The sequence below is a fragment of the Gambusia affinis genome, unplaced genomic scaffold (assembly GCF_019740435.1).
Source record: "Gambusia affinis unplaced genomic scaffold, SWU_Gaff_1.0 Scaffold1, whole genome shotgun sequence".
Taxonomy (NCBI): domain Eukaryota; kingdom Metazoa; phylum Chordata; class Actinopteri; order Cyprinodontiformes; family Poeciliidae; genus Gambusia; species Gambusia affinis.
The window spans coordinates 133,374-159,114 of NW_025316831.1; the positions used below are offsets into that span (position 1 = coordinate 133,374).

Sequence of the window (25,741 nt, forward strand, 5' to 3'; positions counted from 1 at the left end):
AGACAACTTTCTACTGAGGCAAGTAATCAAACTCATCAGCAGCAAGTAACCCGAACTTGGAGTTATGAGTGAGCAAAACGCATCTGCATAACCAGCAAAAAACTCGGCATCATTCGGCAGCTCTCGTTAAATGCACATGCGCATTGGACACTGACGAGTGACGACGTGTTTGAAAGAAACGACAAACTGTCAACAATACGGCGGTTGCTGCAGCTAAGTTTGGTCACGGTAAGTCCCACTGTTTTTTAGCAAACTTATATTCGTTATCTCGGCCGTATAATTCATCCGTAAGTCCAGGTTTTTTGGTTAACTTTATGTGTAATGATTTAGCGATGCCTGGGACTAACGTTAGTCGAAAATATCATGTTTATTTAGTGGCAACAAGATGGAGCGGCAGAGCAAAAAAGCTGTCCGGGGCGCAAAACAAAAAAGGGAAAAGGGATAAGGATAAAGATGTTGACGGGTTAAAAAAGCCGCTGTACTGTTATAGAAGGCTTATGATGAGTAGACTGCCATAGGTAGGGCAGCTGTAAACTGTAGGAGAAGCAGCCGTGATGAAGAAGTGTAGGGTCACCAGATTTGGGTTTCTGAAAAGGAGGACACTTCTTTGTTGGCGGGGTAGAATCATGGACACACATGCGCCAACGGGGGGTGGAGATGGGGGAGACGGGGGGTGGGGGAGTAGAACCAGCGGTAGCACAAGAGATCGGTAGCTACCGATAACCCTACCCTAACCCAAAGAAACCTGGAATGGAGTAGTGGAACGGAGTGGCAATGTAATCACAATGCACTGTAAGCTATGTAATGTGTTTTGAGGCAGTTGACCAAAATCCCTAACGATTTTTAAATTCCCCCCGGACATTTTTTTAGGTCTGAAAAGTAGGACATGTCCGGGAAAAAGAGGACGTCTGGTCACCCTAAAGAAGTGTTATGTTGATATGTAATTGTGGTGTTGCTTCTATTGTTGTTAGGACTGCGAAGACCCAGACGTGTCTCACACCCCCATTGGGATCCTGACCATCATTCCTGAGGACAGGCAGGCCTCCACTGACTCACTGCACCTCCAGTCTTCAAGTACTGCCATCATTTTGGAAGGAAGTCTTGTCATGAATGATCTTGGGAATCTTCCACATGCCATGTGCTTGCTCTTTGGACTTATTTATACTCTGAATTTGGAGTACCCTCAACAACTGAAGTACACCTTTGACTTCATCCAAAGGGTGCTTCTCTCACTTGGACATAAATCCCTAAAACCAAAAATACAATCACTCAAAAATCTTCTGATGCAATGAGTGAATGTGATGTGACATTATGGATCAATGTTGATACCTTTACCGTTATTGGAAAAGTGATTTTTATTTCTTGTTTGATTCTTTTTTTGTTGGAGAGAGCATCATTGCATTTGCAGACTACTAAATGGTTTTATGTTAATGAGGAGAAACATTACTTCACTTCACTACTTCATTATTTACTTTATCAATGTTATGATAAATGTTAGGCTCTAGTATTGAGAATTGAGTTTTTGTTTCACACCAGTCAACAGATATTTAAGCAGGGATTCTCAAAGTTTTAAAGACTGAGGGCCATTTGAAGGATTCAATATTAGATTGAAGGCTACCCTAGAAAAAAAGTCGTGTCATTTTTTTTCCCTAAAAAAAGTCTATGGAAAACTTTGTTTCCAGGTTAGTGTGTATGTAACCACACTTGAGAACCTTGTATTTAAGGTAAACTTGTTTAATTATTAAACATTTTTTTCCATTCAAACTGTTGTCTGTTGGCTCTTCGTTCCAATAACTTAACACTTTTGGTTCATCTTACTTGAACATATCAAGGCAATTGGTTTCCTGATATTTTGCAAGTAATGTGAACTCTTAAACGTGTAAGTATAACTTATTTTTATGAGTACTGCTTAATTGACATAACTCACAATTTGAAGTAGTCATAATTGACATTTTATAGTCAACTTTACTAATGATTTTGAGTTAACGGCACTCAAGTTTACTGCCATTGCATGAGTTGTCTGAATGAATATTTTACAGTTAACCCAATTAATGATTTTGAGTTAACGGCACTCAGGTTTACTGCCTTTATCTGAGTGGTCTAAACATAGTTATTTTTAGCAATAACACCTTAAAATGAATTAGCTACTTTACTTGAAGATTTTGAGGCAATCGGTTTCCTAACTTTTTTTAAGTAAAGTGAACTTATTACTTTTTACAGTGTAGCGCGCGCACATGTCCGCACATGGACATGTACTGTCCGCACATGGACATGTACTGTCCGCACATAGAGAAAAAGAAAGGAGCAGGAAATATTGGCCTGACTGTCCCGTCAGGCCAAAGTTAGTGGGACGTGTCAACACCAGTCCTTCAGGAAGTTACTCCCATGTTGAATACATTAACTGCACCTTTGATTCTGATCCATGATCACAACATAAACTATTTCTAACCCCTTGAAACAAGAACTTTTGTAATTTTTGGCACAAGAACCATCATCGATTATTTTTAAGGATCTTTTTTAAGTTTAAACCAATTAATGAAGGTCAGAGTTTGATGCTTTGAAGCATAAAGTAACAAATATTTTTTGTTGCTTCTGCCTGTAACACTGAACATGAAGAACATTTTCTTATTGAAGGTAAAAACCTCAGGAACTGGAAGATCACACTTAAATAAAAACTGGAGATCAGTATTAAACAGAAAACATGTGTTCACTGCATTTCTGTACTATTTTAAATATAAATTTGAACATATTAAGGTAATCAATGTTTATGTTCTGCCAGCAACACCAGATATGGCTCAGTATATTGTGTCCCAGCTTGTTGGAGAAGGAAGAAAGGAAAATGGTTTGCTTCTTGAAAGTTTTGGGTCATTATCCTTCTGAATCTGACTGCATTTAGCTGGACTTGCAGTTTGTTTCTGAACTCCACAGGATTCATTCAGCTGATCTGTCCTGAGTCACATCATTCCACTGGCAGCCATGCAAGCCCAGGTCATCACACCTCCTCTGCCGTGTTTTTCAAATGATAACATTCACTTTGGTTCATCAGCTGGTTCCTGCCTTCTCCGGACGTTTTTCTTGCCATTATTCTGGTGGAATAATAATTGGAAGTAGATCTTAGTCTCTCTGCCCAAACAATTGTTCTTCCAGAGCTGTGTCGGGTTTTCCTGCAGATACTTTTAGTCTGATGTAGCCTTTCTATTCCTGAAGCTCATGAGTGACTTTCACCTTGCATCAAACTCTATTTACTTCCATTCAGGTTTGTCTTTATGGTAGATGAGGATGTTGATCCTCCTCCTGCAGAGTGTTGTCCACTTGGTTGACTGTTTTATTGGTATTCCTCTTCACCATGGAAAAGACTCTTCAGTTTTGGAGTTGACAGGTTCACAAGTCCTTTCCTTTCTCAATAGTTTGAGAAATCCTTCTTCAAATGTTTTTATTTTTAAATTTTTGCAGGTTAATGATGGTTTGCTTCACCTGCATGGAGTGTTGCTTTGACCGCATGCTGTCTGTCCAAATGTAAAGAATTAAGGTTAGTTGATAAGGATCAGCCACACGGTTGCACATGTTCAGCAGAAATATAGAAAGATCAGTATGTACATCATGTCCACCTCTATTATAAACCTACATACTGAATATATTTCAGGAAACAAGTAAAATACAGCTCATATTTTTGTACATATTTCAGATAAATCCTATCAGTATTTGTTCTCACTGGTTGCTGAATGAAGTGGATCGTAGAGAAAAGCCCTTTGCTGATCAGCTGCTGCTCACCTGGAACAGAAAAATATGAACCTCTGATTTTGTAAGTGTACGTTTTTTGAAGCAAAAGCTAAATTTAACAGACAAAGAAAGGAAGGGGCTTTGTTCTGAGATCTGGGCTCAGTGACAGAAGCTTTCATAAGGGTGGTTCAGCGGTGCCTGTGGCCAACAGGAGGCCACAGACACAGACTCAATGCCAGGTTTTCATCGTGATGTAATCTTAGAAGAACTCCATATTTCATCAAAACTCTCTGCAGCTTCAGCACAAACTGACAAACCATCCATCAGGAAATCAGGACTCTTACAAAGATGTTCCATGTTTGTTAGTTTTCATAAAACTGTCCGCTGTGACAGCAGCTTTCATAACAGCATTTTTTCAGAAGATGCTAGAGGAGGTGCAGCCAAACCAAACCTGGCTTTAATTGCTGGTGCTGCTCTGCAGAGGTTTGGTAACAGAGACGAGTATTTTTATCTCCTCAGAGGGAGAAGTGTCACGTCCTCAAGGACACCAGATGCAGATGAAATCCCTCTTTTCTGGGTTTTTGTTCAGGTTGTGATGTGGTTGGGTACACCACTACTACAACACCCAAAACGACGCCATTTTTATTTGAACAGAACCAGCATTTTTATTTGAACAGAACCAGCATTTTCATTTGAACAGAACCAGCATTTTTATTTGAAAACTCACTTCAGCTCAAAGTTAAAGAGTTTCACCTCATAAAGCAACAAATCTGGATATTGTGACCATTTAGATGAGAACCTGAGGAGGGTCTCTGTCTGAGACCAACCCATCTTATTTTTTATATTTAAGTTTATAGATTAGAACAAGAATCAACAGATGAAGCTGAACTCTGTGAAATAAATAAACCTGACACAAGCTGTGCCTCCGTCTTCCTGCTGTCCTCACAACGTTACACAGACGTGTCAAAGACTTTCTACCAATCAGGATCTGGAAACAAATTTTAAATATTCCAACATCATTAAATGGATAAAACTAAAGACAGCGAAAGTGGAATTCTTTAAGAAACCAGTTTTAACAATAATCATTAACCTTTATGCTAAAATGTCCAACTTTACTCCACATTCATCTGTGTGGGTTTAAACCTCCATCATTAGTCAAATAACCTCTGAATGGATCCCTGAGGATCCCTGAGGAACCCTGAGGAACCCTGAGGAACCCCTCGTCTGATCTTTATAAATACACACATTAAATAACCTTCAATGATCAGAAACTCTCTGATAAACCAACAGATGTGTTGGTTTAAGAGGAGGAAGGTTCTGTATTGGATGAATCCCACTCGGACCCACCAGCTGACCCGGTTTACTCTGTTATTCTGCAGATAGTTCAGCTCTTCTCTGGTCTCCAGGTTCACCTGCACCCTCACTCCAACACATGTTTCTGATCTGCAGCAGTCACGTGTGTCACGTCTCTGTTTCTTTAATTCGACCACATGAATCCGGTCTGCAGTTTTTACAGAGCAGCCTCAGGACTGTTGGGGTTGAATTCAAACTCTTCTCACTGCAACGTCATTTTCCTGTCCTGCATCGTTTCCACAGCTTCCACACGGTTGATCTGCTTGTTATCCTGTAAAGTGTTTTATCTCTCTCTGCCGGATCGTCCTTTACAAACCCAGACCGACTCAATCTGGTCCTGCTGAGCCGCTGTAGGTGGAGTGTTGGTAATGTTTGGGGTTTCCATGGCTCTTTATGTGTCCTGTGTGCAGGAGGCCCTGCAGGTGGCCTGCTCTCATTATGAAGCTGTGTAAACCGCTCAGATCGGGCCGACACCTGCTGCTCATTGGGCCCAGAGCTGCGGCTGCTGCTTGTATACCTGAAAGCACAGAGCGCTGCCGTACCTTTGATCTTTACACAAATGCAGTAAAAATGCAGCTCCTGTGCAGAAGGTCGTGTTTTCCTTTAGCTCTGAGGAATTTGGGGGAAACTTTGCCCACGTGCTGCTCCAGGCTGCTGCGTGGCTACCTGGAGATACTCACTGAAAAAACCAAACGCCAGCATTTCCTTCACTGAAACCCCAGATGTACATCAACCTCCACTGTCTGCAGCTCCACACTTCAAGCTAACCTCTGATTAACCATGTTGGAGGTTAAACTCTGGTACCTCAGTGGGCAGTTTGGCAGTAAAGTTCTTCTGTCCAGAACTAATCCTGTTTGGACTGATTTATTCCACCTCACAGAGATGAAAATAATCCTTCATTCCTGTTGAAAAGAAGCCAGAAGTCGAGGAATGCCCTGCTGCTGTTGACGTAAATCAGCTCATCAGCTTGTTTTAAAGGTTTTCCAGGATCAGCAGCTGATCGTTTGCAGATCCTCCTGCTGCTACAGGAGGGATGAAGGAACTGGGTCATTAGAGGATGAAGAAAACTCCTCATCCCTGCCTGAGTCAAATGACAGCTGGGAGGATCCGGATGCTTCACAATCCAACAACATGAACTGACTGTCGTCAACACATTCCAGCGTTTGTCTGGTTATACTTTGATACATTTCTGGTATTTAAGTTCACAAACATTTAGTTTTGAGTGTCTGCTGGACTCTTGACTGACTGGTGGAAACTAAACTTTAGTGAATGATGGGACTAACAGCTCTTTGACTGGAGCCCAATCCTCAGGATTCATTCACTTCAAAGAGCCGTTCAAATGATCAAGAATTTATCATGAATTCAGTTTTTATTCATTTAGAGAAACCTGGCATGTGTGGGTGAAGTTTACAGTAAAAACTTTAATGATCTGAATGAAAGCTGATCTGTTATTCTTCCTGGAACAGGTTAGAATAAATCGATGGTTATGAATCATGTTCATTACATTTTAGGCACAAAATCATTCTAGATGATTTCAGTCTGGTCACTTCTGTCTCTGATGATCTGTTTTCACAATGAGATGTTTAATAACGAGCTTTGATGTTAAATGTTTAATATCAAAGTATAAATATCAAATCCCCATCCAGTTGTTTCCTATAAACATGCATTAATAATATTTTAGTGATATTTGTACAATAAAAACAAAATAAAAGGAAAAAGAAACATGAACTTTAGTTGCTTTTGCAGAAGCAAATATCTTCTTATGAACAATTAACTATAATTAAGGTAAAGCAGTGATGGTAACAAGAAGCAGTAGAAGAAGAATCGGACCTGTTGCGCCCTCTGCCCTCTAGGGGTCGCCATAGAAACCAATCTTTGCTCTTCTGTTTGTTTGCTGTCACACCTGGAACCACTTCCTCCTCATCAGTGGATTGGATAAAAGGTTTACTTCAGTTTATTGTTTTGGCCTCAGAAAGCCTGAAGTTTGTGTTTGTAAGTCCTGAGCCAGTGGAAAATAAATAACTGAGATATCAAGTTTAACTTCTTTTAGTTATCGGCTTTACATTTCATATACAGTTTGTGTTACACCATGTGTCTTTAACCTCGGCCTAAACCCGACTATAACTGAGACACAACTCCTCTCTCTCTAAGTATGTTGACCTTTGACCCGGCTGTTTGCATGTGGAGGTTTGGTGTTTCCATGAATATTTTATTCAACATAAATAGCCTGGAATTATAATTTCAGCTCATTTCAGCAGATTTTTAGTTCTTGGTTTGAGGTTTTTCTCTCACCTGAATCCATCCTCATCAAACTCTCTGGGTTTCCTACAACCCGGCTGTACTCACCTGTCCATCACCAAACCAGCACCTGGTTCAGCCTGGACTGATTCAGTATGGATTATTTATTAAGCATCTGCACGGAGGTTTCTAAACCAAAGTTTTAGATTTTTGACTTCTGTAATAACTGCAAAGTTCAATGTGGCAGAAAATGCTGGATTTAAATTCAGCATGTGTTGCTGAATGTGAGAAAAGCAACTTTTGTTCCCAGATGCATCATGGGAACCTCATGAATCCAGTATCAGGTTGTAGAAATCCACATTTCTGACTGACCTCACACAGATCACAGAACATAACCTGAACGTGGTTGAGAAGGAAAGTGCTGCGTCTCTGTGGGTGGCAGATTGTGTGTTTTACAGCGCTCTCTGCAGAGGAAACGGCTCAGCTGGTAAAGCCTCATTTTCAGCTGTTTTAAAGCATCCTGAGCTCCCAGCAGGAGGCGAGAGGTCCGTTTCCCCAGTAAAACCAAACAAAAGCATTTTGTTTGAAGAGATCAGCTGTAGAACAAAGACGGAGCAAGTTTAGTTTCAAACGCTGCAGAAACACAAAATGTTAGTTTAGACGAGTTTCTAGGTAAATATCTTAGTACAGATGAAATAAAACTACAAGAAAGGAACTTTTCAGTGAGATATGGAAGTTTTTTTAAAATAAATAAATCCATCAGATTGATTAGAAAGTTGGCAGGCAGATCATGACGAGACATTTTTCATGTTTTAAGTTAATCTGTCAGATTATTGACCTACAAGAAGCTCCTGTAACTTGTTGTTTTTGTTTTATTCAGGTATTCAAACATATTTGCACTAAAAACTAGACAAAAATATTTGGTGAGATTTTGTGTTTTTGTAGTAAAGACAGTAAAGATTCATAACCTTTGACCTCCTTCCATTTTATCACAGTATGCTGTAGTTTTTAGTGTGACAGATCAGCTCACAGTAAACCACGGCTGTGAAGTGGAAGAAAAAATCTTCATGTTTTTCGGTTTTCTTCAAATCTGAAAAGTGTGGCATGCCTTTGCCTTCAGCTTTCTTTATACTAATGTCTTTAAAATCTTTCAGCTCTAAATGTGCAAAGCTCTTTTGCACGCCTGGCGCTGTCCTTTGCGCATGTTTGCTTCCTCTGCTGCTTTCTGGAGGCAGTTTGCGCTCAGGAAGCTGCGGAGTCTGATGCGCTCCGGAGGGGGTTGACATGGCAACACAACGGGCAGGTCTTCAGCATCCTGAGCCGCGGGGCCCAGTACAGACCCACCGGGAGGCGGCAGAGCGGCTCCCCGCGCCGCAGCGACCCGGTCCTGGTCCTCAGCAGCGCCAACGACACGGCGGCGGGCGCTGCGTCCCGGGGGGCGCCGCGGGTTCCCGCCGCCAGCAGCTCCGCGCAGCTCCGCGCCATGGCGCGCCGGCAGCCTCAGGCCGCGGGGGAAGGTGGCTCTGCCCCGGCCAACAGGGAGGACGTGATGGTCGGAGATGACCCCTACAACCCCTACAAGCACCACGGCTACGACCCCTACTACAACTACTTTGACACGTACCGCAGGCCCAGACCGGAGGCCCAGCCCCGGCCCGGATACGGAACCCGGTACCACCAGAACGGTCAGAGCAACGCCGAGCTTTTCTGTCTGAATGTTTGATTTTGTTTAATTAATGAAAAAGTTGAGTCCTACTGATTTCTGTTAAATAATAAGTTAAGTTTCTGTCTTTTTCTCGTGAAATTCCTGCTGATGAAAGTTTCAATTCCTGCTTTTATTGACTCGTTACTGCAGCTCAGACCCCAATCAGCTCCCAGCTAAAGAAAGACAGATGTTGGACTTCATACTGTAAACCTCCTGATCTCTGCAGGAAAACATTTATTTATCCTCATCACAGCATCTTTTACTGAACCTCAACTGGACCAAACAGAACCGTTACAACAGCATCAGTTCCAAACAGAAAACAGTTTAAAAATGAACAAATATTAGGAATGTGAGGTGTGGCTCATTTTGCAAAAAATAAGTTTCTGAGCTGGAATCAAAGCAGCAGATCTGATGGTGAGAGAAAATCCATCCCGAGGTTCACTTTCTACTGTCCAAACAACAAATCTAATTATTCTGACAATAATCTGAATAAACATGAAGAGACCCAAAAATTAGTTCAGGTTCTGTTGGAGTCTGGGAGAAAAACCATGAAGGCTGTAGAAAATAAACACACACACACACACACACACACACACACACACACACACACACACACACACACCCACACACACTCCAGATCGTCTCGTTTCAGTTTATGTGATCACGTTCAGCTAAATTACTTCTGTTGATAATTCTGCATTTGATGTAAACAAAGATTTAACTTTTTGTTTTAACAAAAACAAACTTTAAATGAAAATTATGAAACAGGTTTAGTTCATTTTACATGTCTGATGGATTTCAGCTCCACTGAGGTTCTGGTTCCTCTCAGGAGAGATTCTGGTTCTGATTCTTTGGTTCTGGTCTTTTTGCCTCTCAGGTTTAATCAGAATCAGGTGGAAAGAGAATAAAAAGTTTTAATCTCTGAAGTGAAAAGGTTCGTACTTCCTGATTTCTCTCAAAATGTTCAGTTTTTATTCCAGATCTCAACCAGCAGCTTAAACTTCTGACTTTTTACAGTTTCCTTCTGATTTTGGTTGATAAATCTCAGAAAGAATAAAAAATTGTATTAATATCCAATCAAACTCTTTAAACATTAAATGTTCCCGCTGTTCCTCTGGTTCCTCTGAACTGCAGAAGAAGAGATGCCATTTCCTAAATGACACATTTTAACCTTTAACTTGTATAAATCACAATGAAATATTGAGCTTTTCTTTGTTTTCATAGCCAACAGCGCCCCCTGTTGGTTATAGAGCTGTTATTGCAATCTTTCCAACCCAACCTCTAGACCGAACTGAGAGGCTGCAGCTTCTTCTAAACCAATTCTGATGTCATTTAAAGCAGAGATCAGTTAATGTGATGATGTCATTAATATAAACATGTTTCCTGTCATCAGAAGAGGTTTTATAGTTAACAGAAGAATTAACTTTCCTTCTCTTTCTGACTGAAACCGTTTAGGAGCTTCTGTCCATCCATGTTTGTTGTCCTGATATTTTAAAATGATCTTAAAGAAAGTTTTTTCTCTCCTGAACTGCTTCCTCCTGGCTGCAGGTCTCCCGGATCTGGTTCCGGATCCGTATTACATCCAGATCGCCTCGTACGTCCAGAGGTCGCCCATGTACAACCTGCGCTGCGCTGCTGAGGAGAACTGCCTCGCCTCGTAAGGCTCCTCTTCCTCTCCTCTTCCTCTCCTCTTTCTCTCCTCTTCCTCTTCCTCTTCCTCTTTCTCTCCTCTTCCTCTCCTCTTCCTCTCCTCTTCCTCTTCCTCTTCCTCTCTTCTTCCTCTTTCTCTCCTCTTCCTCTTCTTCTTCCTCTCCTCTTCTTCTTCCTCTCCTCTTCCTCTCCTCTTCCTCTTCCTCTCCCTCTTCCTCTTCCTCTTTCTCTCCTCTTCCTCTCCTCTTCCTCTTCCTCTCCCTCTTCCTCTTCCTCTCCTCTTCCTCTTCCTCTTCCTCTCCTCTTCCTCTCCTCTTCCTCAGGTTTATTAGTGAAGATATGAAAGAAATGTTTGAATTTCCCAACCTGCTTTTTAAATTGGGTTCTTTTTGTTTCCTGAACCAAGTCCAGAACCTGATGAAGCACTTTGGTGTGGAAACAAAGGAGATTGATGACGATGATGGCGGGGCTTTTTCTATCACTTCTTATGTGAATAAACTTATTTAGGTTTGATTTTAATTGTGTTTCTTAATGGAAACACAGCCATTCAATTTTTTGCTGTTTTTTTATTTTTTATTTTAGCAGAATATTGACAAAGTTTTGCTCTCATCTGTAATGAAAACGCAGCTAATAGAGCAGCTAGCCTAGCAGGAAGCCCAGAGCAGACAGTTCAACTTCAGGAAGCTCAGATCCTTCAAATCTTCAGATCTGTTCAGTATCAGCAGGTTCATTAATCAGGAACCATTTCCTTAGTTTAGAGATCAGCTGATATCCTGCAAAAGCCTGAAATTCAGTTTCTTTGGTTTTGTTTTTGCTCTGCTGTGACAGAGGGACGACTGACAGCTGCACCGTCAACAATGTTCACCCCAATGTCAACAACTCTGAGACAAAAACAGAACCAAACAAACCCAGAATCAGCAGATCAGACTTTTAAAAATCAGCCAGAAAACTACAATCAGCCTGTTGAGAGAGTTTCTCTTCTGCCATCATTTATTAAGAATTACAGCAGTTTTTATTTTGATCTGCGATCAATAAAATATTCTGTTTCTGATCCATCTGAGTCTAATTTATGTTTCCACCAAAGAAAAATGAAGACCTGACATGTACATTAAAATAAAACTTTTTTTTTTTATCCTTTATGTTTTTGTTCTTTTTTACATGGATAATCTCTGTTTTCCAGCTCGGCTCGCTACGCTGCGGATTATGACACCAGAGTTCTGCTGAGGTTCACTCAGCGGGTGAAGAACCAGGGAACGGCCGACTTCCTGCCCAGCAGGCCGCGATACGCCTGGGAGTGGCACAGCTGTCACAAGTACGCAGATCATTACACATTTACACTTTACATCTGATTTTATGGAGGATGGAGGTGAAAACAAACTAAAACTGAATTATTGTTCTGAAGTTCTTCCATTAATGTGAACATATTGTTATATTCCATCATTTAACTGAGGAAAATCTGAGTACATTAATGCAAAAACATATAAAGAATGATGTTTAGCCTCACTGCTAACATCACCGTCCTTTAAAACTCACCAGGTAGTAAAATAAATATTCTGAAATGACTGAAATTTAATCACATTTAGAGCACAACTAAAACCAGGAGTTGAACATATTCCTAAATATTTAAATAAAACATCAAGGGACAGAAAACAATCTAATTTGATTAAATTAATGTATTAATCTTAAAGCTAGAATCATTTTATCATTGTAGATGAATTAGATTATGTCTAACATTGAATTAGAAAGGTTTAGTAAAATGTTCCTGGAATATTGTAGAGATGTTTTGTTCCCTGTGGTTTTTGTTCAGTCACTTTCACAGCATGGATGAGTTCAGCCTGTACGAGCTGCTGGACGCCCGGAGCCACAGCCACGTCGCCGAGGGCCACAAGGCCAGCTTCTGCTTGGAGGACACGTCCTGCGACCCGGGATACTACCGCCGCTACGCCTGCACCTCACACACCCAGGTACACACACCTGATTAACACGTTTGGTTCTTCACAGTTTGTTATTTATTTCCAGTAACATTATTTCAAACAAGAAAATAAAACAGACAGTAGAGAAGAAGGTACAGACTTAAATACAATGACAATTACTGAACCAGTAGATTATAAATTTATTATAAAATCAAGCTGGTGTCTTTGAATTGAAGTTAGCGCTGTAGCATTAGCTTCCACTAAACGCTGCGTTGTGCAGCTAGCTGTTTAGTTAGCAGTACCCAACAGTCTGTAGAGGTGGAGCAATGAAGCATAGTTAAAGCAAGACAGTATCGTCACCAGACAGGTCAAAGGTCATGGATGTGATGGATGGTGGGACACTGTGGCGCCCTCTAGAGGCAGCAAGATGGAAGTAGACGATTCAGTTTCCCAAATAAGATCCTTTATTTGCTCCAACTGTAAATAAAGACACAATGTAAAAATAGATTAAAGTATAAAAATGTAAAGACGTTGTTTTTGCTGCTGTTGGTGTTCAGGGTTTGAGTCCCGGATGTTACGATACCTACAGCGCCGACATCGACTGCCAGTGGATCGACATCACCGACGTCTCGCCTGGAAAGTACATCCTGAAGGTCCGGATGAAAATCCCTGCTCTCTTATCTCTGTTCAGATGTTACAGCAGAGATTAAAGTCCAGCCTGTTAAATCTCTCATGTCCAGAAGACAAACCTGTTGCTGTTTCCTGTCCTCCTGCAGGTGACGGTGAATCCCAGGCAGCAGGTTCCAGAGTCCAACTTCAACAACAACGTGGCTCGCTGTGACGTTCACTACACGGGCAACGCGGCCCACATCTCTGGATGCAGCCTGACGGGGTAAAACTCCCAGAACCTGCAGGTTTAGGGATTATCTGGCACTCAACTGAGATTAACCTCAAAGGTTTACTGGAGCCTCCAGAAACATCTGCTTCACTTCAGCCACGTGACAAACGTCTATGGAATCCCCCTGCATTTAGATTACTTATTAAAATATTTAGTTTCAGGCTAAATATTCGGTCTGGAGGTAGATATTAATATATATATTGTTAGCTACTGTTAGCTTTCCTATTGAATATTTAGTTTGGAGGTAAATATTTAACTTGCTGTTTAAATATTTAAGTTAAAATGAAAGATTAACCCGGTAACTTGGTTCTGTTTGTCTTTTGTTTGTTTTTGCAGGTATTAACAAGAATCCTTAAAATGAGCCTGAAGTCGAAGGTCAAAGTTCATGAAGTTAAAGTTCCATTTTGTTTACATGAGTTTTCACTTATAAACAAACAGCTGAAGCAGAGAGGTGACACGTTTCCACAGCAGAGACCCGGTTCTGACTGGACTCTGTTCTGGTTCCTCAGTTGGTTCTGTATTACCTCACAACTGGACTTACTGGTTTCCTGCTTCTTCTTCTTCTTCTTCTTCCCTTACAGGTTTTTATATTCACAGCATTTACTGATGAGGCTGATTATTTAGTTAGACTGTAGATGAAAAACGTTTTATGGCAGAAATGAAGATTAATGCAAAGCTTAAAAACTATAATTTTATTCTATTTTTTATCTGTTAGAGTCCCAGGGAAATATGAACATTTTCTCAAAGTTCAGAAATATTTTCTTCAAATCTGCTTATTTCTAGAGCAAAAAACAAAAAATATAATACAAAGACTTTTTTATCTGCATGTTTTCTCTTGCTTTTTATATAAAACATGATATGTGATGTTTAATTTAATCAATTTTAATAATTTCTACATATTTTTACAGGAAACTGACAAACTTTAACCTTTCCTTCATGGTGATAAAGAACAGATCTTCTTCTATTGGTGCTAAAATCCAGGTTTTCCCTCTGTGGCTTTTTATGTCTATTAAATAATAGCTGAAGTCAGATTTCTGTGTGTGTGTGTGTGTGTGTGTGTGTGTGTGTGTGTGTGTGTGTGTGTGTGTGTGTGTGTGTGTGTGTGTGTGTGTGTGCGTTGGTATATGTGATTTAGCAGGACATTTCGTCAGAATACACACCACACTAGAAGGACATTTTGAATTAGCAGGACAGGAGCGGTGTCCTGCTAAAACAGAGAAAAATCTAAAAACGTAGAAAGGTTTCTATTGGTCTATTAACCCCAAAAATGCAAAAAAAACGAGATGTCCGCTTAATACACATAAACCTGATTTTGTGTATAATCTGTGTATCACCACAGTGCCCCCTATGGCAGGTTTGTGTAATAGCAGGACCTCATGAATATTCACACAAGGTCTTAATCTGATTGGTTGTTTACCGGAAGGTCCTGCTAATTATTACAGTGTCCTTCTAATTCACGTCTTGCAATTTACACTGGGGATGAGTTGGCAATATGATTATTCTGTGCTATAAGATACAGAAATGAATATATATTTTGGTCAAATATTGTTTATTTAAAATATTATGACTAATAAATGTGTGACATAAGTGCATGGATTAAAAGAAATATAAACCATAAGAGAGCCATTTTTCACCAAACTATTTATACACTCCACTGCTAACATTTTGTTGATTCTGGCTTGCTCTGCATCCATAGAACCAGAACCAAGCATTTTGAAGCAGAATTTAGCTTCAATGCACCACAAATCTTGAATAAAGCTTGAAAACAGCTGAAACAATGAATTCCTTTAAATCAAGGCAAAAACACAACTATTTACAATTGTTTCTGAATCTTAATCAAAGGTACATGTATCATTATATTTGATGTATATGATTTTAATTTTGATTTTACTTTGAATTTAATTTCTTTGTTTTTCTTTCTTAAGGTGAATGCACACCATGTTCTAAATTATTATGCAAATTGGATTTAACTGTTATAAAGATTACATTTTTGTTGTGCTATTAAATTTATAGATGGTATTGTGTGTCAGGGCTCTTTTAATCACTATAATTAATTTCGGATTAGTTTGTCTGGTGAGCTTAATTAAAGGAAATCTACTTAAGAAGGATGTTCCACATTATTAAGCAGGCCACAGCTTTCAAGCAATATGGGAAAGAGAAAGGATCTCTTTGCTGACCAAAATCATCAGATAGTGTAGTGCTATATGACAAGATATGAAAACATCAAATATTTTAACTGAAACTGAAGCATTATTGTACTGTGAAGAGATTTGTGGCTGATTTAGAACAAAGATGGGTTTGTATAGATAAAGGCAGAATGAGGAAGGTTTCTATTAGACAAATTCATCAAATTAAGAGAGCAGCTGTTAAAATGCCCTTACATAGCAGCAAGCAGTTACTTGAAGCTGGAACCACAAGGTGAAGGGTCCTCCAGAGGCTTGCAGTGCATGAACCTACTATTTGGCAGCTCCTAACCAGAGCTCACAAGCAGAACCGTCGCAGTGGGCCCAACTGTACATGAAGATTGATTTTCAAACAGATTAGTTCACTGATGACTGATGTGCAACCCTGGATAGTCCAGATGTTCGCAGTAGTGGATTGATGATGGATGGCCACCAAATTCCAAAACAGCTGTGACATCAACAAGGAGGTAGTGGAGGCTGAAATCATGTGGAGAGCTGGTCAGCCCTTCAGAGTCCCTGAAGGCTTGAAAATGACCTCAGCAAAGTATATGGACTTTCTGACTGATCACTTTCTTTCATGGTTCAGAAAGAAGAGCCATACCTTCCATACCAAAATCATCTCCATGCATGACAATGCATCATCTTATGCTGCAAGGCCACTGTGTATAGGCATGAAAGGGGAAAAACTCATGGTGAGGTCACCATCCTCCTCTGATCTCTGACCTCAACCCTACTGAGAACCTTTGGAGTTTCCTCAAACAGAAGATCTAAGGGTGGGATGCAGTTGATATCAAAACAGCAACTCTGGGAAGGTATTCTGACATCCTGCAATGAAATTCAAGCAGAAACTATCCACAAGCTCACAAGTTCAATGAATGCAAGAATTGTGATGGTGATATCAAAGAAGGGTCCTATGTGAACACGTAACTCAGTCTATTAAGAGGTTTTTGATTGAATTAGGTTTTGATTTTAGTACTTGTGATGCTGCACATTCAAATATTGATTAGTTCAGAGAACTGTTTGCAGTTCTTTATAATCCATAAAATGTTTAGAAAATCTGCTGTGCATATTAATTTGGAACAGTGCATTTTGAGTTTCTTTTTGAAAAAATACTGTTGTCCTTGGGAGCTTTGTTCAGTAAAATTTTATTTATACTGTAGTAGTTCTTGACTTGACAATCATACTGACCATCATTTCCATTGACCATTTAATAAAATCTGAGAAGATATCAATTACATAATAATTTGGAACACAGTGTATGTTACTTGTATGACTTCTTAGTTCTGTGTTTCTTTGATGTAAAGCACTTTCAACTGCCTTCCAGCTGAAATGTGTCATACAAATAAACTTGACTTGACAGCAGTTTTCAGATCTTGCCAAAGATTCTCTGTTGAATTTATGTCTAGACTTTGACCTTGCCACTCTAACATGAATGTTTTTTAAACCATTCCATTGTAGATCTGGCTTAATGTTTAGGGTCATTGTCTTGCTGGAAAGTGAACCTCCGCCCCAGCCTCAAGTCGTTTGCAGACTCCGGCAGGTTTTCTTCCAAGATTGACCTGTATTTGGCTCAATCCATCTTACAATCAAGAATGAAGAAAAGAAATGTTTGTCAGTGGGGAAGGTGTGTTCAGAGTGATGTGCAGTGTCCATTCTCCACCACAAGTAATGCTTTGCATTTTTGCCAAAAAGTTCAATTTTGGTCTCGTCTTATTGTTTTTGCTGTATCCCACCATGGCTTCTGGCAAATTGCAAATGGGACTTTTTTATGTTTAGGTGGATGGCCTTGTCTTGGTAGGTTCACAGCTGTGCCATTCTCTTTCCATTTCCAGATGATTCGTGGAACCTGTTTATAACCTAAGCCTGCTTTAAGCTTCTCCACAACTTTGTCCCTGAGTTGTCTGGTGTGTCCCTTGGACTTTGTGATGCTGTTTGCTTCCCAATATTCTCTTAACTAACCTTTGAGGCAGTCTTAGAGGAGTTGAACTTATACTGAGATTAGATTACACACAGGTGGACTATTTAGTCATTAGCAGTCATCAGGCAACTTCTGAAGGCAATTGGTCGCACTTAGGGAAAGGGGGCTGAAGATTTTGTACACTGCATTTTTCAGCTTTTATTTGCAGAAAATGTTTTGAATCATGTATAGTTTTGTTTCTACTCCACAACTATATGCCACTTTGTGTTTGTCTTTCCCATAAAATTCTGTAAAAATATGTTTGCGGTTGTAATGTCAGAAAATATGGAAAAGTTCAAGGGCTATGGATACTTTTGCAAACTACTGTACCTACAATAAGTAAGGCAAGTCCAATGAGAGAAACAAGGTCCAGCAATCAACAGCTATGCATTGACAGTTATCAAATACCATGCTGGAATGATAAGATGGAAAAGGGAGGAAACTCAGTCCACTGATATAAGAATTCAAATGCTACTGATGATGAATGGAAAATTGTGCCTCTCAAGGTTGTAGCACATTGGAGTAGCCCTGTTCTTTCATTGAGAATTTAACTATTTAAACTTTCATTCCTGCCTTTCTGGGGAAATATAGCTTTTGTTTGGACAAAAGTTCCTTCTTGTTTTGATACTGTGTATTTGGACTGATTTTTGTAAATATTTTTATACTTTTGCTATTTTGTTATGATGCATAATCATAACAACAGGGTGTTTTACAATAGCGAGCAAACAATACTACCAATGGACAAAAAGGCTTAGACTGAAACACAGCACAGAGGTGGTATTTATGGTGGCACACAAGCAGGTGCCTAGTACCGTAGCAATAGAGGCCAATCCACATAAGTGGATGACTTATTTTGGGCTGTCTAGCCCACAATAATAAATTTAGCTCTACATGGGATTGGGTGTCCATATGTTAGGTCATTATTTTATGACTTAGTGGTAGTGGAAGATTATTACATATTACAGGCTAGACCCAAGATGTTCAGTGTTTATTGTTGTGGTGTAAGTTTACAAAAGTTGGCAACTGTAGAGATTTACCATGGTGCTAAACATGGTGATTTAAAAGGAATAAATATTTTTCTGAGAAGAATTATGTCCACATATCATGTAAAAAGATAACTCTTTGTTTTTGGAATCATTAGGGCCCAATCAGCCCCAATATTAAAGATGAATTAATAATGCATGCCATACAAAAGGTTAAAAGAGTGTGGAAGGTGTGGGCAACAGTAGTGCCTGTGGTCACTGAAACCCTTGGGGTAATGACCCCTAAACTGGAAGAGTGGCTCAAACAATACATCATCAGACCTCTTGATACAGAGAAGCACACCTTTGGGAACTGTTAGTATACTGTGAAGACCACTCACACTCCAAGGCCTGTGGTAGAGGACCCAAGCTTTTTTAAAATTTAATTTCCTTTTTAGGATCAATAAAGTATTTTTGAATTTGAAAGAAGGGATAACCACTCATGGAGTAATACAGAATTACAAATATAAATATAAAAAGCATTTATTTAAAAATATTTAAAGTGCCAAAATATTATGATTACTTATGTTACTGTTAGCACAAAACTTTAGATTGATATTTTGTCATTATCTCAATGTCACTACTCTGCATACATGCAGATTGTCTAGGTAGTCTAATTTGTCTGTAGGCAGGTACATAAGACAACCTTTTTCTGCTGGTGTTGTCTGCCATTAGACAACAGTTTTGTTTTTATGATTTAAAGTGTTTTGAACACTTTATATTATAAAGTGATCTAGTGTGTATATATATATATATATATATATATATATATATATATATATATATATATATATATATATATATATATATATATATATGTATATATATGTGTTGAAATGTGCTATAGAAGTAAACTTAAATAATTGATTGAACAGAAATGATTAAAAGAAGTGACCTTCCTGATAAAAGATTAAACATTGCTGGTGAGAGATACCATCTTACTGTTGTTTCCTAATTAAACAAAGATGTATGATAAACTATTTAACTTTGAAATATTGAATGAAAGTTACAAAATATAACTCAAATAAATTTGTTTTCTTGTTTCTGAAAAAAAATCTGACCTTGTGTGCTTCAGAAACAAAATGGATTTCTCCTTTTGTTGTACCCCTCCTACTCTATCAACATGGTACAGTCCATCAAGGCCAGGTGCAAGCCATTAGTATTAATTGAACTTCTTTTGCGTGGAAGAAGAGGTAAGACTCATACAGAATCTCTTAAGACATTTAAGTACATATTGATTTGTAATTCTGAAGAATGTTGTAGGTTACTTGATGTTTGGATGCACCAAAGCATCTGATTTGCTTCAGTTTAGCTAGTTATCACCAACCATCTTAGTCAGTGTACCAGAGTTTAAAGGGAAGGTGGCTCACTCCAGAATTAGACAAAACTGTATTTGGACATTTTCTGTGCATCAGTTAGTGATATTCTTTCACAGGCACAAATTATCCTTTGTAATAATCATTACTATTAAGATAATGTTTTAATATTTGAAGGTTTTGAGAACCTGTCAATAGAAAGTCAATTATTTAATACTGTGTACTTCAGTACAGGTTTTTCGCATACAATAAAATCAAATCATATTGTGTACAGCAGAGGTGTCAAACTCAAGGTCTTGAGGGCTTGTATACAATAACTTTTAGATGTGTCTGTGATGCCACATGGCTGGATCAAATGAGGTGGTCATCAGCAGGTCATCAACTTGACTGCCCTTAGAAGCTAATTCAGTCATATAATTCAGGTGTTTTGGACCAGAGGAACATCTAAAAGTTGCAGTACACTGCCCCTCGATGCCTGGAGTTTGACACTCCTGATGTACAGCATCATGTTGTTACTCAACAACAAATTACTCTGATCTTTGCAGGAGATGTCAGCAACAAGGTCTCAGAGAGCAAAAAGAAATCCCAAACATGATGCCAGCTATTATTCTCCTTGGGTGAAGATAAAGAGGGATTTGATGTAAAATACATCAATTCATTTAAAGGTGAGTTGTGACTTTTTTACGTACAGGATTCCAGAGTTTATTAAAGGATTGTTTTTGTTTACTTTTGTCTTGCTTTTGACTTTTAAACTATTTTTATACTGCACATTAGCATAGATCATATATATATATATATATATATATATATATATATATATATATATATATATATATATATATATATATATATGTATGTATGTATGTATAAAGGAGGACTGTGTTTTGAAATTCCAAGTATAAAAGAATGAGTGACATTTAGAAGCACCACTCAGCTGACAAACAAATGTTCAAGTAACACAGAAAGACCTCAAATTAGATCAATTAACTGATTTTGAAAAAATTTTAATAATCTCATTTGCTACTATTTGAAAGATATGCATTGTTTAAAGTTTATTCAACCTTACTCATTATGTTTACCTGCAGGTCGGGGTGTGTTCAGCTGCCAGTGCTTTCAAAAAGGAGATTTCCTTATTGAGTGCAGAGGGGAAGTCATAAGTAGGAAGGAACAAGAAAACCGATTGAAAATTTACCATGATGCACTCCAGGCTTTTATGTTTGATTTCAAGTTCAATGGACAACAGCTTTGGTATGTGACTGTTTTAATGTTGTTTTTTATTTTATATTTAATCAAAGTGATGTAAACATTTTCAGCTTCATCAGTAAAAGTAGTTTTAGTTGGAGGAGGAATATTCTTCTGACATGCAAACACCAAATATGCAAAATCATTTCCGTTGCATGGTATAATTATTCTTATAGCATACTTAATATTTTAGTGTTGATGCTGCCAGAGAACATGGATCATTGGGGAGGCTGGTAAATGATGAAGAGATGAACACAAACAACAAAATGAAAGTTACAAGGGTGGATGGAAGACGTCATCTCTGTTTGTTTGCACTCAAAGATATTGGCCCAGGGGAAGAAATTACTTAAATTGTAATGATTCTGACTGGCTATGGAGAAGAAGGGTACTAGTAAGCGTGAAAATACTATCACAAGTCATTCTACTAGCATTGAAAATATTTTTGAAGGAAATGTCAAGTTGTAGTACAGAGTTTCATTATAGTTGAAAACAAGAAGTGATTAGCAGAGTGCCTAAAAACCAGATTTTGGAGAAAGACTTAACCAGACCACTATTTCAACTTGTTCAGCGCTATCCAAAATGCTAGAAACTGTCATATGTAAATTAATATATTTTGACCTTATATTAATGAACATTTTATAGCAGGAGACATATTTTGCAGTGTCAATACATAAAATGTCTGTTTAACAATCAGCTGGACAGGTTCATTAAATAGGTGGATTTTATTTTTCTATGAACTCATTCAGTATACATCTCTTCATTTCAGATTTCCAAAGATGAATTGTGTCAGGCTGGTGATGTGGAAACATGCGGATCCTGTTCAACCAACCCTCCAGAGGTAATTTTGGTGTCCAACAACCAACATATTTTCTAAAACTAAGTCATTGAAATGTTATTAAGTACTGTTCAAACACACAGGTATTGTCTAGAACTTGATATGTAAAGCTGCATTAAAAGGGAGGACAGAGGTTTGAAATTACAAGTACAAAAGAATGAAAGTTACATGTAAAAACGCCCATACACAAAGGTCCTGTGTAATACTCATCATGTAAGGTGCCAGAATAAGGAGGACATAGCTTTAAAATTACAAATACAGACGAATGAAAGTGACATGTAGAAACGCCTATACACACAGGTCCTGTGTAGTACTAAAAATGTAAGGTCCCTGAATAAGGAGGACTGTTTTCTACATTGGGAACAAACTCACATTCAATGAGTGTTCTTTACATTTCAGATTTCCAAAGATGAATTGTGTCAGGCTGGTGATGTGGAAACATGCAGATCCTGTTCAACCAACCCTCCAGAGGTAATTTTGGTGTCCAACAACCAACATATTTTCTAAAACTAAGTCATTGAAATGTTATTAAGTACTGTTCAAACACACAGGTATTGTCTAGAACTTGATATGTAAAGCTGCATTAAAAGGGAGGACAGAGGTTTGAAATTACAAGTACAAAAGAATGAAAGTTACATGTAAAACGCCCATACACAAAGGTCCTGTGTAATACTCATCATGTAAGGTGCCAGAATAAGGAGGACATAGTTTTGAAAGAATGAAAGTGACATGTAGAAACGCCAATACACGCAGGTCCTGTGTAATACTCAAAATGTAAGGTCCCTGAATAAGGAGGACTGTTTTCTACATTGGGAACAAACTCATTCAATGAGTGTTCTTTACATTTCAGATTTCCAAAGATGAATTGTGTCAGGCTGGTGATGTGGAAACATGCAGATCCTGTTCAACCAACCCTCCAGAGGTAATTTTGGTGTCCAACAACCAACATATTTTCTAAAACTAAGTCATTGAAATGTTATTAAGTACTGTTCAAACACACAGGTATTGTCTAGAACTTGATATGTAAAGCTGCATTAAAAGGGAGGACAGAGGTTTGAAATTACAAGTACAAAAGAATGAAAGTTACATGTAAAAACGCCCATACACAAAGGTCCTGTGTAATACTCATCATGTAAGGTGCCAGAATAAGGAGGACATAGCTTTAAAATTACAAATACAGACGAATGAAAGTGACATGTAGAAACGCCTATACACACAGGTCCTGTGTAGTACTAAAAATGTAAGGTCCCTGAATAAGGAGGACTGTTTTCTACATTGGGAACAAACTTGGATTCAATGAGTGTTCTTTACATTTCAGATTTCCAAAGATGAATTGTGTCAGGCTGGTGATGTGGAAACATGCGGATCCTGTTCAACCAACCCTCCAGAGGTAATTTTGGTGTCCAACAACCAACATATTTTCTAAAACTAAGTCATTGAAATGTTATTAAGTACTGTTCAAACACACAGGTATTGTCTAGAACTTGATATGTAAAGCTGCATTAAAAGGGAGGACAGAGGTTTGAAATTACAAGTACAAAAGAATGAAAGTTACATGTAAAAACGCCAATACACGCAGGTCCTGTGTAATACTCAAAATGTAAGGTGCCAGAATAAGGAGGACATAGTTTTGAAAGAATGAAAGTGACATGTAGAAACGCCAATACACGCAGGTCCTGTGTAATACTCAAAATGTAAGGTCCCTGAATAAGGAGGACTGTTTTCTACATTGGGAACAAACTTGGATTCAATGAGTGTTCTTTACATTTCAGATTTCCAAAGATGAATTGTGTCAGGCTGGTGATGTGGAAACATGCGGATCCTGTTCAACCAACCCTCCTGAGGTACTATTGGTCTCCAAAGACCAACTTATTTTCTAAATGAAGTCATTAAAATGGTATTAACTACTGTTCAAACAAACAGGTCTTGTGTAATATTCATCATGTAAGATGCAGGTATATAGAGGACTGAGTTTTGAAGTTACAAAAAATTGAAAGTTACATGTAGAAGTGCACAGACACACAGGTCTTGTGTAATATTCAACATGTAATGTGCAGGAATATGGAGAACTGTTTTCTACATTGGGAAGAGACTCACCTTAAGCAAGTGTTCTTTACTTTTCAGTTGATTAACCCCATATTTTTTATATGTTCTTTTCAGCACAAAGTAAACACAGATGGTAAGGGGAAAGAGCTCAACAGAAAACTAAAACAGAAGGACATAGAGCCCCGCAGAAAAAGGAACACAAATAAAAATTCTGGTAAATCACCACACCTACACAAGTCTTGAAACACCAAGCTAGTTAAGCTCAAAAGCACAACTGAAGCATGGTCAAAAGTAATGATCTACACCACTGAAAGGCAATAGGGTGACCATGTTCTTCTTTATGCATGATATTTTGAGCAGACATTATCCAATATGTCATCTGGCTTAAATTACCACACACATACCATTTAACTGTGCCTTGTATTAAAATGATAAACTTTCACACAGCCAATGTTCAGATGCTAGAAAATCTAATTTGGTGATCAGTAATGGGACTGTTTATACTACTTTCTCTATCCCAATCTTAAATTTGATTAATCTCTGGTTTTAGGAAACCAGAGATCTCAATAAACGGCCCTTTGCTGATGCTGCACCTGTACAGAACCTGTATTTTGGTGGAGTCAGTGAGATGGTTCAGAGTGGGATCTCCTTCACTGGAAAAAAGACTAGGCACCAGCATTAGAAGGAGGAACAAGTCTTTTGGCTTTGGATGGTTCTTCACCAGCTGCTGAGGCCTGTTTGTCAAACAAATGCAATTTTAAATTATGAAAAAAAAAATTTTTTTTCTAGAATTCCCTCAAATAATTAATCATACATACCAAGCAACCATACCAAGTGTTAACCTGTTTGGCATTTGCAGAAATTAATTTTCATCGATGCAACCTACATGCTCATTTCTGTAGCTTCTCCCACTAATGTATGTTCTTTATGAATGCTTATTTGAAAACAGGCATTACATAATTTATAACCAAGAAAAATTAACAATTGGAGTTGGTTTTCACTAATGAATTATTTCTTTTTTCTAGCATCTATGGAAAGTGCTAGGAGAGCAAAAAAGCATCCATGATCTCCCTGGAGATTGCTGCGGTCATGAGGCACTTTGGCGAACACATCAAGAAAGGACAACTGGCCACTATAATAGAATGCCAGCATTATCTTTTTGATTTAACAATAGACCCGTAATTCATTTAACTTTGCCATTCACAGATTTTCCTTTATGTTCACAAACAGAATTGTTGCTCTAGTTCTTAGTGAAGGTGCTGTAAATAAAGTCCACTTTCTGTGTAGCCATATTCCATATTTCCATGTTTGGACTTAATACATATATATTTCATGTTTGTGTATGCTGTGGTCCTGATAAATAAAATTGGCCCTGACAATTACTGTTGGTATCATGGGCGGAGCCAAGCACCTCATTATCGTCTGTCCTTCTAATACAGCATTGCATCAGGTTCTTGTATTTTGAGTTCTGATGTGTGTATTGAAGTTTTCAAGTGAGATCTATGTTGTGTAGCTCAAACAAGATTTTTGACAACTTACTACGTCTTTCTAGCACAAGTGGAAAGGGGTGACTGTTTAGTGTTGCAAAAAACTGGTTTGAAAAAATTGTCCCTCTAAACCACCAAAACCCGTATGTGTGTGTGTGTGTGTGTGTGTGTGTGTG

The 25,741-nt window shown here is 38.5% G+C and overlaps 1 protein-coding gene and 3 long non-coding RNA genes across 4 annotated transcripts; 3 read left to right on the top strand and 1 right to left on the bottom strand.

The window, feature by feature from the left end:
- Nucleotides 1-8,486: 8,486 nt before the first annotated feature.
- LOC122827632 (protein-lysine 6-oxidase-like) lies at nucleotides 8,487-14,198 on the top strand. The gene is made up of 7 exons (XM_044110531.1): nucleotides 8,487-8,996; nucleotides 10,565-10,673; nucleotides 11,847-11,978; nucleotides 12,474-12,630; nucleotides 13,137-13,232; nucleotides 13,356-13,471; nucleotides 13,814-14,198. The coding sequence occupies exons 1-7, from the start codon at nucleotides 8,795-8,797 to the stop codon at nucleotides 13,818-13,820; spliced, it is 819 nt and encodes a 272-aa protein (XP_043966466.1). The 5' UTR covers nucleotides 8,487-8,794; the 3' UTR covers nucleotides 13,821-14,198.
- LOC122827633 lies at nucleotides 12,653-13,386 on the bottom strand. Its single transcript, XR_006370091.1, has 3 exons — nucleotides 13,329-13,386; nucleotides 13,167-13,262; nucleotides 12,653-13,056 (listed from the first exon to the last, which is right to left on the bottom strand). It is a non-coding gene; the product is annotated as an uncharacterized LOC122827633 (long non-coding RNA).
- A 6,360-nt stretch (nucleotides 14,199-20,558) lies between the features above and the next one.
- Nucleotides 20,559-21,544, top strand: LOC122827627. Its single transcript, XR_006370089.1, has 3 exons — nucleotides 20,559-20,620; nucleotides 21,041-21,203; nucleotides 21,391-21,544. It is a non-coding gene; the product is annotated as an uncharacterized LOC122827627 (long non-coding RNA).
- A 2,646-nt stretch (nucleotides 21,545-24,190) lies between these two features.
- LOC122827628 lies at nucleotides 24,191-25,537 on the top strand. The gene is made up of 2 exons (XR_006370090.1): nucleotides 24,191-24,292; nucleotides 25,104-25,537. It is a non-coding gene; the product is annotated as an uncharacterized LOC122827628 (long non-coding RNA).
- Nucleotides 25,538-25,741: the final 204 nt, after the last annotated feature.